The sequence below is a fragment of the Sodiomyces alcalophilus genome, assembly GCF_042370955.1.
Source record: "Sodiomyces alcalophilus JCM 7366 unplaced genomic scaffold ACRALscaffold_5, whole genome shotgun sequence".
NCBI classification, from domain to species: Eukaryota; Fungi; Ascomycota; class Sordariomycetes; order Glomerellales; family Plectosphaerellaceae; genus Sodiomyces; species Sodiomyces alcalophilus.
In genome coordinates, this window is record NW_027263536.1 from 2,755,137 (window position 1) to 2,772,195 (window position 17,059).

At 39.4% G+C, this 17,059-nt stretch overlaps 1 protein-coding gene across 1 annotated transcript; it reads right to left on the minus strand.

Moving 5' to 3' along the window:
- Positions 1-6,630: 6,630 nt before the first annotated feature.
- ACRALDRAFT_2020577 (uncharacterized protein) lies at positions 6,631-16,502 on the minus strand (the record flags this gene model as incomplete). Its single annotated transcript, XM_071020021.1, has 3 exons — positions 6,631-6,644; positions 6,683-6,932; positions 16,497-16,502. 3 exons carry the CDS (start codon positions 16,500-16,502, stop codon positions 6,631-6,633), a joined length of 270 nt encoding a protein of 89 aa, XP_070874236.1.
- Positions 16,503-17,059: the final 557 nt, after the last annotated feature.

The window sequence follows — 17,059 nt, forward strand, 5'->3', positions numbered from 1 at the left end:
CCCCCCTTCCCCCCCCCCCCCCCCCCCCCCCCCCCCCCCCGAGGCCGTAATAACTAAGGGCCGATTCCTCTTATATCTTAACGCGTTACGAGGGAGGCGTGCGTCCTCTCTTATATTAGGCAGGTTCGGGTCGCGCGGCGTTCGCCGTAACTTCGCCTATAGGTCGTGAATACTCCGTGTTCCACCGAGTACCTACTAGTTATATTAGATAAGCTCGGTTACTCCTTCTTCTTTATTCGTAAACAAATATAACAAACAGCTCTATAGGCTTTTATTATATTCTATAGTTTAATATTATAGTATAAGTATAGTGTCGCCCGGGCTTTTATTTATAATTAGTTCTTTTTCCTATAAGCCTAGAATATCGTTTTAGTAATAAGCTCCGTTACCAGTTCTATACTAAGAGCCGTGTCGTTCTTCGCTAACTTATAGCATAGTGATTCCGTCCTTATAACCTTTTATTAATCTAATAATTCTGGTCTTTTTAATCGTTTACTTAATTATTATAAGTCTCTTAATAAGTCCTTATGCTAATCCGGTTAGGTCACGGCTAATAGAATATGTTTAGATATCCGCCCCCTGCTATAACGCCTGTCACGCCCGTAAGGGTACTATTAAACAGGCGCTAGCCGCGAATAATATCACCGCCCCCCCTCCGCCGCCCCCCTCCCCCTTTATTAAGGAAGTGGCCGAGGAGGCTATCGCTATAATAGCGAGTACCGGTAAGCGCCCCGGTAATAGAGAGGTATATAATAGGAGTCTATACTTCGCTATAAGGGCCCTACTAATCCTCCGGTAGCCTACCACGCCTAATAAGCGATAGCGCGGCCCGGCCCACCCTCCTAATCGCTATTAAAATAACTTCTACCGCCCCTATGCTAATCGTATTACGGGTATTAAAATAAAATTAACTAAACGTATTATAACTAATCCGGGCCCGGTATAGCCCGTAATAAGCCTAAGTGCTATAAATACGCTATAGGCTCTTATATATACTGCCCGGTAAGTTCCCTACGATTTATAGGCTAAATAGTCACGACTAACCTTCTTAGCTTCCCCCCACTGCTATTAAGTTTATCTGGCTTATAGCTACTGCGGGTCGCGCTATACGGCACAATCTAGATAATACTAATATAGTGTTCCTAAGTCTTCTGTTAGGTCGCCGCTAACTTTAGTCTAGCTCCGCGAAGCCTTTAAGTTAGCTTATAATAACTATTACGCCTTGCTATCTAAGGTAACCCCCGCCCCCGCCGCTACCACCGCTAACGCCGCCTCCGCCCCCGCCCCCGCCCCTATTAATAATAATAAGGGTCTCCGCTATAAGGTAGAAGCCCTCCGCTAGGAGGTTCGCGATAAGGGCGTTATAATAACACGCCTCCTAGAGGGTATTCTTGCCGCCCTTTAGGGGGGTAATAATCCTATTACTAGTAATAACAGTAATAGTAATAAGGGTAGCTCGGGTAATAATACCGTTAATTAAAGTCCTCTATAAAGGCATTATCTACCACGTTAGAAACCGGAGGGGGGGCTAGTAAATTCCCCCCCTTAATTAACTTAGGGCTATAAGTTATACCCTCCTCGTATTAAACCCCTTTCGTCCTCGCGTATTCTTTATAGTATATTCGTGTAAGGGTCCGTTATTCTTATTAGCGGGGCTATATTCTGCTTTAAAGTTATCTAACGCCTTAGTTTTCTATACGGTGTTTAGTAGTTCCTAAGTAGGCTCTATATATCCCGCCTAGTATACTAGTACTTCGTATTATATACCGCGACCTCACTGCTTATTCTATACGTATAGGATGCTCTTTACCTCCTACTCCTTATTGGTATAAAGGGTATCCCGGATCAGTTCGGGCTAGGGGTCGGTTTCGACTTATCCGGGGAGGGGGTCGCGGCTAGCTCGCTATAGGATATCGATATAGAAGCGGGGATATATCCCCGAGGGCACGTCTAACTTAATAATATAGGAGTTAATTACTTTTATTACCCTATACTTTTAGTATAACTAGCTTAGCTTCTTCGAAGGCCTAGGTATAGAGTAGTTAGCTATAGATAGCTGGGCGAGGACTTTTACTTCGAAGCGTTCTACTAGGAGTCGCCGCTTATTCGCGGTTTCTTTATTTTATAAATACTTTAAGGCTATAGCTACCTATACGAATTCTATAGCCCCTTATAAGCGACTTAGTAGATCGTGGGCGTCGGCTTCTTCCGGGTTTATAAGTAAAGGGCCGTGGACTTAGACAGGGTCGATATAGAACCCGTGTTTTAAAAAGAAAGGGCTTAGCTACGTCGTTAAGCTCTTCCTGCTATTAAGCGATAAGTATATAGCGCGTAGTAGGCGACCCTAGTTATTCTAGGAGTAATATATAAAGGCGTAGAGATAGGCTTAACTATCTTAGTTTAGTCTCTTAGATCCTTTATCGGTTTAAGAGTAATAGACTATACTAAGTCGCTACTTAATCCTTATAAGTTTATAAAAGTATCGCTAGAACCTATTAGTCTAGTCCGAGCCTTAGTTATTAACGGTTAAGAGGGGTATACTATAGAATCTAAATAAATAGTTTAGGAAGAGTTTCCCGTACGCTTCTACTTCTATTATCTTTATCGCTTTTAGCGTTATAGACTTTATTAGCTAGTTTATAATTACCTATAAAAAACGAGCCTTACCCTTACGGGTAAGTGGCAGGTCCGTTATAAAGTCTATTATAAGGTAGCTACGGATCCGCTGTAGTATAAGTAACGGTTTTAATAGTCCTTGCTTAGTATTCCCTTATTAATTACTGTTATTATACGGGTCGTAGTTATAGATAAACTTCCGGATATCTTTATTTATACCCGGTTAAAAGAATTATTAGGCTATTATAGCGATTATATTCTCCTTACCCGGGTAGCCGCTAATAATAGAATTATAGATCGCTTATACTAAGCGTCCCCTTAGCGGAGAGTCTTCTCCGGAACTCGGAACCTAAAAACGGTCCCGGAAGGTTATATATCCCGCGGGGTTAAGAGAGTACTCCGCGATCTATAATTATAGGCTAAGAGACAGGTTAAAGCTATAAGCTCTTACGGTAATCGCGGTAAGGACCCCTTAGTACTAGGGGTTAGTCGCTATAGTCTTATCCTAAAGTTATTAAAGGTCTTTATTTATTTCGAACTCGCGCTTAATAGATATCCTTTCTATAGCCGGCTCGGGGATAGTTATAGGGATCGCGGAGTTAGGTATTAATTAAATTACTTATCCATATTCTTAATTATCCGACTTATTCTTTAGGGCGTCTTATTCGTGATAGGAAAGCGTATCCGCTATAAAGTTCTTAATACCTAGCCGATACTCTAATATAAACTTATACTAGGCTACTTCGGTAGCCTAACGGCTTTACCTTTTAATAAAGGACCGTTTAATGATAAAGTGCTTAAGCGCCTTATAGTCCGATAATGTTATAAAATATTTATAGCTAGTTAGTTTTACCTTCTAGGCGAGTATATAACGTATAATTACTAATATCTCCTTATCGTAAAGAAGGTAGTTATACTTTGCCGGGGTAAGCTTATACGAGTAATCCACGACTATATAGCGATATCCTTACTTATTTACCTAGGATAGGATACTACTTAACGTATAACCTAAGCAGTTAGTCTCTAATATAGTCCTACGATATAGGTTTTATTATTATAAGACGGGTTCTATCTGGAAAAGTCGTTTTAGCTCCTTAAAGGCGGCGTCCTTTTTAGCCCCTGACCTAAAAAGCCGGTCCTTTTTTATTAGTGGTAATAGGGGGGCCGTTTTACCTATAAAGTTATAGATAAATATCCGGTAATAGTTCGCGAACCCTAAGAAGCTTTGTACTCCCTTTACGGAGGTAGGAGCCTCTTAGTCATGGATAGCTTTTAATTTCTAAGGGTTATAAGACACTCCTTTATCCACGATAATAATAAATCCTAGATATTATATAGTTATTACGCTAAGCTCGTATTTAGCCGGGTCTAGGTTTAGGCCGGTATTTATTAGCCTATATAATATTAGTCGAACCTTCCCTTAATAGTCCTTATAAGATCTACTTAAGTAAATTAGGATATTGTTAATATATACTATAATAAAGTCGTTAAGGAACTTCTATAGCGTTTAATTAATATAACGTTCAAAGGTAACGGGTACGCCGCTTAGTCCGAAGGGATATACTAGATACTTAAAAAAACGAAAGCGTATCCTAAAGGCTATTTTACTCTTATATCCAGGAGCTATACGGATCTTATAGAAGGCAGCGATTATATTAAGCTTCGTGAACTACTTGGCGCTAGCCAGATTATATAGAGTCTTAGTAATTAAAGGGAGGGGGTAGCGATCTTATTAGGTAATCGCGTTTAGGGCTCTATAATTATCATAAAAGCGTAACCCGCCCCCTAGCTTTTTTATATATCAAACCAGTATAGTCGCCGCTAACCTATTAGCTTATATAAATCCCTTATTTATTAGGTCGTTAAGTATCTTCCGGAGTACTAATAACTCCTCCCGTAATATATTATAAAGGGGCCCCTATAGTAAGGTCGGCTTAAGTCTATCGGGACCTCGCTTTAGAGTGATTTTATAGTTAACCCCTAGTCGGGAAAGGGGTAAGTCGTTAGCCTTATCGTGTATAAAAAGGTCGCCGAACTCTTATAATATATTTATAAGGATATAGTCTCGAGGGTCTACTAGCTCCTTTTTACGCAGGGCCTTATTAATATCCCGTATACTAACGGCACGGATATAGGCGTCGAATGTATCCCTTTCTTTTCCCTTTAACCCTCTCCTTATCCGTTATATCGTGGCTATAAACACAGATCCCGAGATTAACCTTACCCCGCGGATAGCTTATATATTAGCAGGTTTATCTTTACCTACTAGTCGTAGGTCGATATTAGCGACTCTATAGTATAACCTACGATTCTTCTTATAATATATAATATTATTATATTCTAGCCACGGCTTCCCTAGGAATATATCGTAGTTTAGTCTTTTTATTATATAAGCGAATACTTATTATATATACCCGCTGATCTTAAGCTTAAACGCGGCGATCCTAGTGCTAGTAGCCGGCTTAAACGTATCTAAGAATCCTTTTAATAATGGTTTCTTCCTATTAACTAATAATAACTACAGTCTTTAGGTAAAACGTTTATTTATAGTAGTATAATAGTTAAAAGCTATATATATAAGAGTATATATATATATATATTTGATTTACTCCCCTTAATATTAGAGCTAAGTCGCCGCTAGCTAGGTATTTAAACGCCTCCTACTCCTGCCACAGGGCGGTTATTAGCTCTAATACCCGCCTTAGCACTAGAGCTATACTTTTTCCGACTCATTATTATCTAAGCTAACTAAGCTTATAGCAATATCGCTATTCTTAGCCTATACCTTCGCTACGTGGGCGCCCTTAGCCTTTAAGCCCTTAACCCGGGACTTACAATTTATACGGATATATCCCTTCTTCCTATATTCCTAACACTCTTAGCTATCACGAGGTTAGTCTATAATCGTATCGGGTCGGACCTAATTAATCCCGCTTATTATAATATCTTTATTAGTATCGGTCTCCCGGTTCCGGGTTCGATTCGGGGTATAAGTATTCCGGTAAATTAGGCGAAGTCCTTTTAGCCTTTAGGCGATACCCTAGACCTTAGTAACCCTGCTTAGATAGTTATAGGGTAACTTTATAATAACTAAGGCGCTATATAGCTTTTAGCTTAGGGCTCCCTTAAGGAATATAATCTTTACTAAGTCGGCCTACTCGCCGCTAACTGCTTATATAATCTGCTTTTTGACTTTTAATAGGAACTATATAAAGGTTTATTCTTTCCGCTATCTAAGGGAGTATAATATATAGGCCGCGTAAGGCTATTTATTCTGTTCCTTATATATACGGTCTAGGTAGGCGAGGAATAATTCCGGGTAGCAGGTACCTCCTAGTGCTTTAACAGCCTAGTAGGCTAATACTATTTATTAGGCACTCCCTTCCAGGCACGAATTAATATAATACTATATCTCGGCTTAGTGATTAAATAAGTATTTATCTAAAAGGAGCTTATTGCGTATCTACTTTAACTAAGTACTATACTACGCTTATTTTCTACTAAACTTCGCGGGGTATGGCAGGGGCTTTATACGCGGCGGATATAGTATCTACGGGACTTCAATTTAGGGGGGAGTACGGCTCGCCGGGGTAAAAGGACCTATTACTAACTCCGCGGGTATATTTATAGGGGCTCCCTCTAAGGGGAGCGCGAGATTAAGGGAGGGTCGCTATAAGGCCTAGGCGTTCACGAAACTATTCGCTAGTTATTAAAGCAGCTCTTATTATTAAGCTATCTATTCCTATAAGAGACTAAGCGTCGTATTAATAGCTCCGGTAATCCTTCTATCTATCCACTTAGCTAGTTTAGCGGGGTTCGTGGGACCGCCGCCACCTAATAGCGTATTCGTATCTAAGGCTATACTAATATAGCGCGTAGGGTTCGCTGAATTCCAGCTATATAAGCGGCTAGTTATAGGTTAATTATATTAAGTAAGGCTAAATAATTATATTAGCTATATTAAATATAGTATTAATATATATAATCTTTATATTATTATTATATAGCTATTGCCTATAGTAGTGATACTACCTGTCAATATGCGTTACCCGTTTATAAAAATCACAGTTTTCGGCGCGCGTCTTTGCACTCTGAGTATTTATTAAGATAGAAGGAATATAAAGAGTTTTATTATTATTATTATTATTATTATTATTATTATTATTATTATTATTATTATTATTATTATTATTATTATTATTATTATTATTATTATTATTATTATTATTGTTATTATTATTATTGTTATTATTATTATTATTGTTATTATTATTATTATTGTTATTATTATTATTATTGTTATTATTATTAGTTTTCTACTCTTTTATAGCCGTTATAATTATCGTTGCTGACTTATCTAAGAGAAGGTATGTCCATAGAAACTGGATGGAATGGTCTAGTAGAAACAGAATCTAACCCTTTTTATTATAAGAAAAGGGTTCGATCGGTATACAAAGATCCATATAAACATTTTCTAAATAGGAAAAGTCTTTATATTTATTAACTAAATATTTATTCGCAAGCATAATAGACTTACTTCTCTTATCGGCTCTGTACTTTAGTTAACTCTTCGTTAGTTATGCGAAAGTCCTTTTAAAGGGTAGTAGTATAGAGACTTTTCAATGCAATAGAGCTAATGTAACCCATTCTGTTATACCATAGCATTATGTTTTAGTTATAGAAGTAGTTCTTCGACGGCCATTACGGTTTCTTTGTTTATAAAGCTCTTGGTAAGGTTAAAGAGAAATTATAGAGGTTAAGGTTTCTTTATTATATTATTTCTTTATTAAGGTTTAGCTAACTCCTTTATTATATTACTTTATTCATATAGTTACTTTAAAACCTGTTTTTTATACCTTTGAACCTCTTTATTCTAGTTAAGTCTTAAAACTGTTTCTTAGGTATGGAACCCGTTTATAGCTATTTCTTTATATTTATTATATTTACGTTCTAAGACTCAACCCCCCCGTACGATAATGCCCATGCTGCAGTCTAGTATAGCCCGTTGTAAAGCCGAGTCATTATATGAACAAAGAGAGACCCTTTATTATTAAATAATATGAGCTTTTTGTTTCTAGTAAGACCGCGAGGTTCACTATTAAGACGAGAGAGATTAATAATATATATGCCTATTTCCGGTATTTAAAGGCACTCTTTTAAAAGCAGAAGCTTTCCAGTATCCCTGTATTGTATCACGCAGTCTCCTTCACCTTATATCTGTATTTCCTTTACCTAGCCCTAGCAAACAGTTCTTTGTTTTATTTTAAACATAAAAAAGAGTCTCTTAATTATAATAATATACGCCATAGCTCCGCTATCTACACAGAGATTGAGATCCAGTTTTATACTATTTTCAGCTTATGATTTAAGAATATTTTCCACTAACTAATCTATATTAAAGTGAGTATTATTAATTAAATATTCACTGAGCCTAGACCCCCGAAAGGCGGTTGCCCTAAGAGGTACCTTCACTGTGCGCATGTCACTTTTAATTGCGTTTCGCCCGTAGAAACAGTAGTCTATAGTATAGAAGTAACCTGCTGCCCTAATAAATAGTCTTTAATTATCTTTATTTATCGACAAGGCACTTCTATTTTTATAGGAACGCCCGCCTAATTAGATATCACTCCCCGATAACGACCTAAACGTGCATAACGCTTGCTCGGGTATTGTATCGTAAACCGGCGTAAACTATAGAAAAGAGATTTTCTAATACTTTATAGGTATATTCTAATATTTAGTTTATATTCTAACATTTAGTTATTTTTAGTTTTGGTTTCCGGCGCTAAAATAGACTAACCTGATACGCCCCCTACGCGGTGCTACTGCCTCTATAAGATTATTAAGCCTATCTCTGAGTTTGGTTTCTATTATCGTAATAGAATATACGCTATCTGCGTGACCTACTAAATAAACACTCTAGCCGACTAGTTTAATCGCCTAAGCCCTGGCCCTTCTTTGCTTACGGCCGCTACGCGGTGCTATCGTTATTATAAGATCGTCTAGCCCTTTTCCGAGTTTAGTTTCTATAATGCTAATAGAATTTACACTACCTGCGTGGCCTGCCGAATTAACCGCCGGATTAATCTAGACCCCGGTGCTTATATACCACCTATAGTAAACTGTTATAGTTATACCTCCTGGGGTCCTTTATAGCCCCCCTTATAGTTATCCTCGCTCGGCTACTTTTACTCGCGCTGCCGATGTTACCGCCCGAGCGTTAAGTTCCCTGCCCGCTTAAACGGCGCCCCCTATAATATATACCACGAATATCGTGATAGGAGGTCCAGGGCTAGTATCCTAGGCGGGCTTAGTATAGGAGATAATAGTGTACGCACTTTATAAGGTCGCGGTATACGGGAGAACTAGCTGCGACGTCGATTTAAACTCGCTACGTGGATACCGCCGAGTAGTAAGATAGTTATTAAGTATTCTAACCTAGGATTAATACAGGTTAAGTACGAGTATTATACTACCTTTTATTAGATTAGTGAGAGATTATAGGTAGGTATGCTTCTTTTTTAACTATACTAATATTTGTTATCGGTTTATAGGAGTCTACCACGTTAAGCCTTAAGTTCGGTTCCTATTGTAATTAGGGCGATATAAAGGTTAATATTATCCCTAAACTGCCTGCCTATATTAAACCGCTATTACTCTCTTACTATCCTAGGTCCGTTAACTTCTAAAAGTATATTTATTAATATAATAATACGTTTACCTTTACTTCTATACAGTATATAGAGACCCGTCGCAGGTATACCGCCGGCGTTCTATCTTTCTAGATCTATAGCGCCCTTTATTCTATTATTAGGCTATTAAATCACGCGGGGCGTATTCCTGTTTTTATATAGTTATATTTCTATAATCCTTAGGTTATAGCCAACTACCGCTACGGTAACGCCTTATCTCTTAACGCGACGCTTAACTAGGAGGTTCTAGGCAAGCTATTACTTATCTTATATACATATAATCTGTTTACTAAGATCTATCTTAGCGCCAGCAAATAGTTTAGTACTCTTAGCAAGTAAGGCCGAGTATTACTAAACCGATAGATGCGGTTAGTGATAGAATAAGGTGCTAACCGCCGTCGAGAGAACCTGCCTATTATAAATAAAGTTATTACTATGGTTCTTACTGAGTCTAGCTAAAGGGGTTACCTGGATATTATCCTAGTAAAGAGGAACCCGGGACATAGCGTGTAGGCGTTTTATCGTGTTAACTATAAACACCCTATATATCCACTACTTTCTTATCCACTTATATACCTACTACTTTCTTATCCACTTATATATCCTCTAGGCGGAACCGGATATTTACTAGAATATAAGGCTACGGGATCTTTATAACCATAAGCATTAGGTTATAAAGGTAAAGTTCCGGTAATATTACCGCTACCTATTATATTAATGCCGGCAGTAAAGGTTAGTACCCTTCGCCTACGGCCGGCTCTTTTACTAGTTTCTATTAGACTTATAGGCTTTATATAACTAGAAGAAGCTTAACTGGATCCAGCGCTATTGGGCCTAGATATAGGCCGACATATATACCGGTATAGTAGACTAGGCTTATCGCGGGGATAACGATTTTCGTAATATTAGTCGGCGCGTTATCCTGCCCGCTATTTATCTTAGCAGGTAGCGTTCTATCTCTTAATACTATTAGGATTTTATAGCGATTATTCGCTCCCTTAGCCCGCCAACCTTCTTTATCACTTTCACGGTAAACCCAGTGTAGCCGGAGATTATTCGCGAGCCTTTACCGAGCTAAGATATGAGTAACCGCCCTAATTTAGTTAATCGCGTTTTTAAGTTAAAGTCCTATAAGCTCGAGAAGGAATTACGCGATAGGATCTTTAGCGCGTTTAGTAGGATCGTCTAGACTATCGAGTACTAAAAACGCTATTTACCTTACCGGTATATACTTCTTTTCTTTACCCTAGAAGCGTCCACCTTATATAAAGAGTAGGCTAATATTAATAGGGTGGTTTCTATAGAGTTACTTAAACCTAAGGTAGACCCGACAGGCTATCTCTTAGATATCGTTAGTAGGAAATATAGTCTACGGTCTATGCGGCGACGATAAGCCTTCTACGCTATATATATAGTCTAATCGCGGCCCGGTCGCCTATTACTCTGAGGGATTTCCGAAGCCTTGTATCCTGGAGACGGTTATATAGGGTAATAGCTACCCCGAATCTAGGCGTCGCGATACTAGGCAGTATATATTAAAGAGGGGCCGGTCTAATAAAGTCCGCCTAGATAACCGTTTCGTAGTCCCTTATAGTCCGTATCTAGCTCTTAAGTACGGCGCCTATATTAACGTTAAGATCTACGGGACTAAAAGGAAAATTAAGTCTATCTATAAGTATATCTATAAGGCTAGTGATCGTATAACGATTTATATTATTACCGAGGAGGGCGATAATAAGGTATCCCTTTATATATAAGGTTATTATATCAGGCCTAGGGAGGTAGTGGTATAGTTATTTAAGTTCCCTGTTTATTAAGACTATCCGCCTATTATAAGCCTATTAGTCTATCTCGAGGGCGTGTAGCCGATCTATTTCTAAGAGGACGCGACCGCCTCTTAGATTATCGGGTAGTTAGAGTAGCGTAAGAGTTCGCTTATAGCTTTCTTTAACTATAATCGCGAATATAGCGATAATCGCGATCTATACTATCACGAATTCCTAGGCCGTTATACTTAGTTAGCTTAAGAGGTTACGTGGTAGCTAAGGCGGCGGGGGTTCTAAATCGGCCGCCTATATTATATGCCGCCTACCTTAGGAGACCCTTATTACCTACGGCTACTATTAGTGTCTATTCGTAACCCGACTTATTTTACTAATCTTCGCATAATTAATAAAGTCCTTTATAGGACTTTTTACAAGGCCTACATTACTACCAGTTTATTACACAATAGCCGTTACTAGGTTACCTATTTTAAAGAGGCCGCTGTTTAGTAGACTAGTTACGCTTTATAGGGGCTATTTATTATAGCACTTACCTTTAGCAATATTTTAAGTCTAATGGCTATCTAGGAGGCATTCGCGGAGTCGATTTATAATAACCTTAGGTATAGGATTAAGCGAGAGGCACTCCGTTATCCCCCGTCTCTTAAGCGGCCGTATATTAACTATAGTCTCTTTCTTATAAGGACACGGCTTATAAACGCTAGTAGGACTCTTAAAGAGTACAGTTTACCGACTCCTACTTATAATTAGCAGGTCAGTATAAGGAACTCCCTTTTAGCTAATAAGCTTAACTATAATTATATAGCTGAGTTAGCGGCCTTTAATAATATTGATTAGAAGTTTAACACCTATTAGGCGGCTATAGTTCGTAAGATTATCGATATAGTAGAGTCTAGGTATAGTGATCGGTTTTTTTATAGGGCCCTAGTGGTATCAGGAAGATATTTATATACTATAGCCTCTATGCCTACTTTCAATTATAAAGACGGGTTATTCTATATATCGTGTCTTCTAGGATTACTATTTATAAGCGGCTGATTATAGGTTAATCGCACTAAGTGAGGCCGAATAATTATATTAGCTAGAATTAAGGAAAGAAAGGAGAAGGTCTACGGAGAAGTGTAGGATTTACTAGGTTTATACGAATCCGCCGTAAGGGCAGCGCGAGGTCCGAGTATCGGATCTGCGTGCTAAGTAGCGGTTCCGGTCTTATACCGGAACTATACTGTTAAGGGGTTAACCCGTGATATTACCCCCCTCCTCTACCCCCCCCTAGGGCCGCGATAACTAAGGGCTAATATCTTTTTACCTGAATACGTCGCGAGGGAGGCGTATATCCTCCCTTATATTAGGCAGGTTCGGGTTATACGCCGTTCGCGGCGACCTTACTCGCGAGTCGCTAGCGCTCCGCGCCGTGTTAAGCGCCTGCCTATTATATTAAATAACGCCTAGTTACTCCTTCTTCTTTATTCGTAAACTACTATAATAAATAGCTTTATAGGCTTTTATCGTATTCCGTAGGTCGATATTATAGTATAAGCGTAGTTTCTCCTGGTTTTTTATTTATAGTTAGTTCTTTTACTTATAAGCCTATAATATCGTTTTAGTAGTAAGCTCCGTCATTAGTTTTATACTAAGAGCCTTATTATTCCTTACTAACTCATAGCGTAGTTATCTTATCCTTATAGCTTTTCTTATTAACTTTATAATTTAAATTATTCCGTTTAATCCGTTAATTATCGTGAGTCCTCCCGATAAGCCCTCGTACCGATCTAGCTAGGTAGCGGCTAATAGGTTATATTCTAGATATCCGCCCCCCGTTATAGCGCCCGCTATGCCCGTAAAGGTATTATCGACGAATAGCCCGTTATTAGTAATATCGCGCCCCCCCCCCACCGCGCCTTTAAAGGAGAGGAATAAGGTTAATCGGTTAAAGGTATAGCCGGAGAAGCCCTTATTATTATAGCGGATACCGGTAAGCGTCCGGCTATAAAGACGGTTCGTGATAAGGCCTAGTATTTCGCTATAAGGGTTTTACTAACTTTTAGGCAGGCTATATCGCCTCCCAAGTGTTAGTATAGCCTAGCCTACCCCCCTAATCGCCCTCGTAATGCTTTTTATTATCCCTATACCGATCGTATAGCCGGTATTAAATAGAAATTTAACTAGACGTATTATAACTAGTCCGGGCCTGGCGCTGCCTATAGTAAGCCTAAATACTATAAATATACTATAGGATCCTATACGTGCCGCCCTATAAGTTCCCCGTGATTTATAACCGAGGTCGTTACGACTAACCTTCTTAGCTCCCTGCCGCCAGTATTTAGTTTATATAGCCTATAGCTAAGGCGGGTCACGCTATATATAATAATCCTAATAACGATAACGTGAGTATTTCTAAGTCCCCTCCTGGATCGCTACTAACTTTAGTCTAGCTTCGCGAGGCCTTTAAGCTAGCCTATAGTGACTATTACGCCTCCTTATCTAAGGTAGCCCCCGCCCCCGCCGCTATTAACTCCGCCTCCGTTAACGATAGCGAGGGTCTCCGCTACGAGGTAGCGGCCCTCCGCTAAGAGGTTTGCCTATAGGGCGCGGCGATAACGCGCCTCCTAGAGGGTATCCTCGCCGTTTTCTAGGGAGGTGGCGGTCCTGTTACTAGTAATAGTGATAATAATAGTAAAGAGGGCTTAGGCGACTATAGCGCTAATTAAAGTCCTTTACGGAGGTACTATCCGCCTCTCTAGATACCGGGGGAGGCGGTAAATTCCCCCCCTTTAATTAACTTACGGCTATAGGTCGTGCCTTCTTCGTAATAAGTTCTTTTTATCCTCATATATTCCTTATAGTATATTCGTGTAAAGGTCCGTTATTCTTATCGGCGGGGCTATATTCTATTTCGAAGGCGTCTAACGCTTTAGCCTCCTTTACGGCGTCTAGTAGTTCCAAAGTGGGTTCCGCGTAACCCGCCTATTATACTAGTACTTCGCGTTATACGCCGTGACCTCGCCGCTTATTCCGCGCGTATAGGATACTCTTTACTTGCTACTCCTTATTACTATAAAGGGCGTCCCGGATCGGATCGGGCTAGGGGTCGGTTATAACTTATCCGGGGAGGGGGTCGCGGCTAGGTTATTTTAGGATATCGATATGGAAATAGGGATATACCCACGAGGGTATATCTAAGTCGATAACGTAGGAGTTAATCATTTTTATTACCTTATATTTCTAGTATAACCAGCTTAGCTTCTTTAAAGGCCTAGGCGTAAAGTAGTTAGCTATAGATAGCTAGGTAAGGTCTCTTACTTTAAAGCGTTCCGCCGGGAGTCGCCGTTTATTCGTGGTTTCCTTATCTTATAGTTACTTTAAGGCTATAGCTGCCTATATAAACTCTATAGCCCCTTATAGACGACTTAGTAGATTATAGGCGGTAGCCTTTTTCGGGTATATAGGCGAGGGGTCGTAGACTTAGATAGGGTTAATATAGAACCCGTGTTTAAGGAAGAAAGGGCTTAGCTGGGTTATTAAGCTTTTCCTGCTATTAAGCGATAACTATACGGCGGGTAATAGGCGACCCTAGTTATCCTAGGAATAGTATACGAAGGTATAAAGGTAGGCCTGGGTATCTTAGTTTAGTCTCTTAGGTCCTCTATCGGTTTAAGGGTGGTAAGCCATACTAAATCGCTATTTAATCCTTATAAGTTTATAAAAGTATCGCTAGAACCTCCCGGTTTTATTTAAGCCTTAGTCGTTAACGATTAAGAGGGGTATACCGTGGAACCTAAAATAATAGCTTAGGAAGCGTTCTATATAGGCTTCTACTTTTATCGTTTCTATCGCTTATAATATTACTAGCTTTATTAGCTAGTTTATGATTACCTATAGGAAACGCGCCCTGCCCTCGCTAATAGGTAATAAGTCCGTTATAAGGTCTATCGCGAAGTAGCTACGGATTTATTTTAGTATAGGTAGTGGTTTTAATAGCCCGCGCTTTATATTCCGCTATTAATTATTCTTGTTATACGGGTTAGAGTTATGGATAAACTTCCGTATATCCTTATTTATACCCGGTTAAAAGAATTATCGGGCTATTATAATAATAATATTCTCCTTACCTAGGTGGCCGCTAATAATAGAGTTATAGATTACCTATACTAAGCGTCCCCTTAGTAGCGAGTCTTCCTTTAAGCTTAGGACCTAAAGACGATCCCGGAAGGTTATATACCCCATAGGGTTAGGGGAGTATTCCGTGATCTATAGTTATAGTCTAAGGGACGGGTCGAAGCTATAAGCTCTCGCGGTAATCACGGTAAGAACCCCTTAGTATTAAGGGTCGGTCGTTATAGTCTTATCCTATAGTCGCTAAAGGTCTTTATTTATTTTAGATACGCGTTTAACGGAAGTCCTTTATATAACTGGCTCGGGGACCGTTATAGGGATTATAGTATCGGGTATTAATTAAATTACTTATTCTTATTCTCGATTATCTAAGTAATCCTTTAGGGCGTCCTATTCGTGATAGGAGAGCGTATCCGCCGTGAAGTTCTTAATACCTCGCCGGTACTTTAATACAAAGTTAAACTAAGCTAATTCGCCGGCTTAGTGGCTCTGCTATTTAATAAGGGACTATTTAGTTATAAAGTATTTAAGCGCCTTATAGTCCGATAATATTATAAATTATTCGTACCTAGTTAGTTCTGCCTTTTAGGCGAGTACGTAGCTTATAATAGCTAATGTCTCCTTATCGTAAATCGGGTAGTTATACTCTACCGGGGTAAGCTTACGCGAGTAGTACGCTATTATATCGCGACGTCCTTATTCGTTTACCTAGGATAGGATACCACCTAATATATAACCCGAGCAGTTAGTCTCTAGTATCGTTTTACGATCCGGGTTCTATAATTATAAGACGGGTTTTATTTAGAAAAGTCGTTTTATGTTAGGGATATTCTATTCGAGGGAATCGGATAGGACTTAGAGGCGTTGAGGAATGTGTTAAGAACCCGGAACCGGCCCTAAGGTTAACCCTAGGGATATTTAGGACCGAGTTATATTTTAGGATTATTAAGCTGGCCTAAGACCTATAGTCTTAGAGCCTTAGGTTATTATATACCGATCCTAGGGAGGATAGTCACTGGTCCTTAAGTAGGGTGTTTCCCGTTAAGTCCTGAGTTAAAAGGGCTTAACGAATAATCTTATAATTATTCCCCCCTAAGGTTAGCTTCGTGACCTATTCTTACTATAGTCTTAACAACTCTCTTTACTCCTTATATAAAACCTATAATATTTTATTCATTCTAAACCGTTTACGGGTAGTATAATAACCGTTAAGAGTTCGAAAGACTAAGTTATTTTTTAAATCCTACTATTACCCCTAACTAGTACCTAAGATACCCCCTAAGCGTACCACCATTATTTATACCCGGGATACTTCCCCTACTATTAAAGGAGCCGAAGCCGGGCTATTAGGCGCCGATCACGAGTAATCCTTTATACCCGAGTTAGAGGATAAAGATAATAACCCCGAATTTAAGATTCGCGGATAAGCTAACCCGGACGCTCGTAATCCTATAGTAGGACTACTACTCGACTAAGGGACCCCCTAAGTTATCCGCGTAGGACCCTAATTCGATATTAAAGACCTTAAGAGCCGCCCCCCTAGCATTCTATTATCGGCGGAACTCGACTTCCTAATTAAGCACTACGAGGACCGCTAAGCCCGCGAAAAGAAAAAGAAGCGCCTCCTTACCCTTTAATAAGGGAAGGACCCTAACACCTCTAAGCGTGTCCTTAGAGGGGACTCCTATAAAAGCTAGTATAAGGTCCTATAAAAGCTCCCTGAATAGGACGGGCAGTCCTATAACTAGTTCTAGACGTTTATCGAAGAAATCGAGGAGCGTTTTATACTCGATAAGGTTAAGCCGTCTAAAGCAGAGAAGATCTATTTTACCTTTACCCTGCTACTAAAGA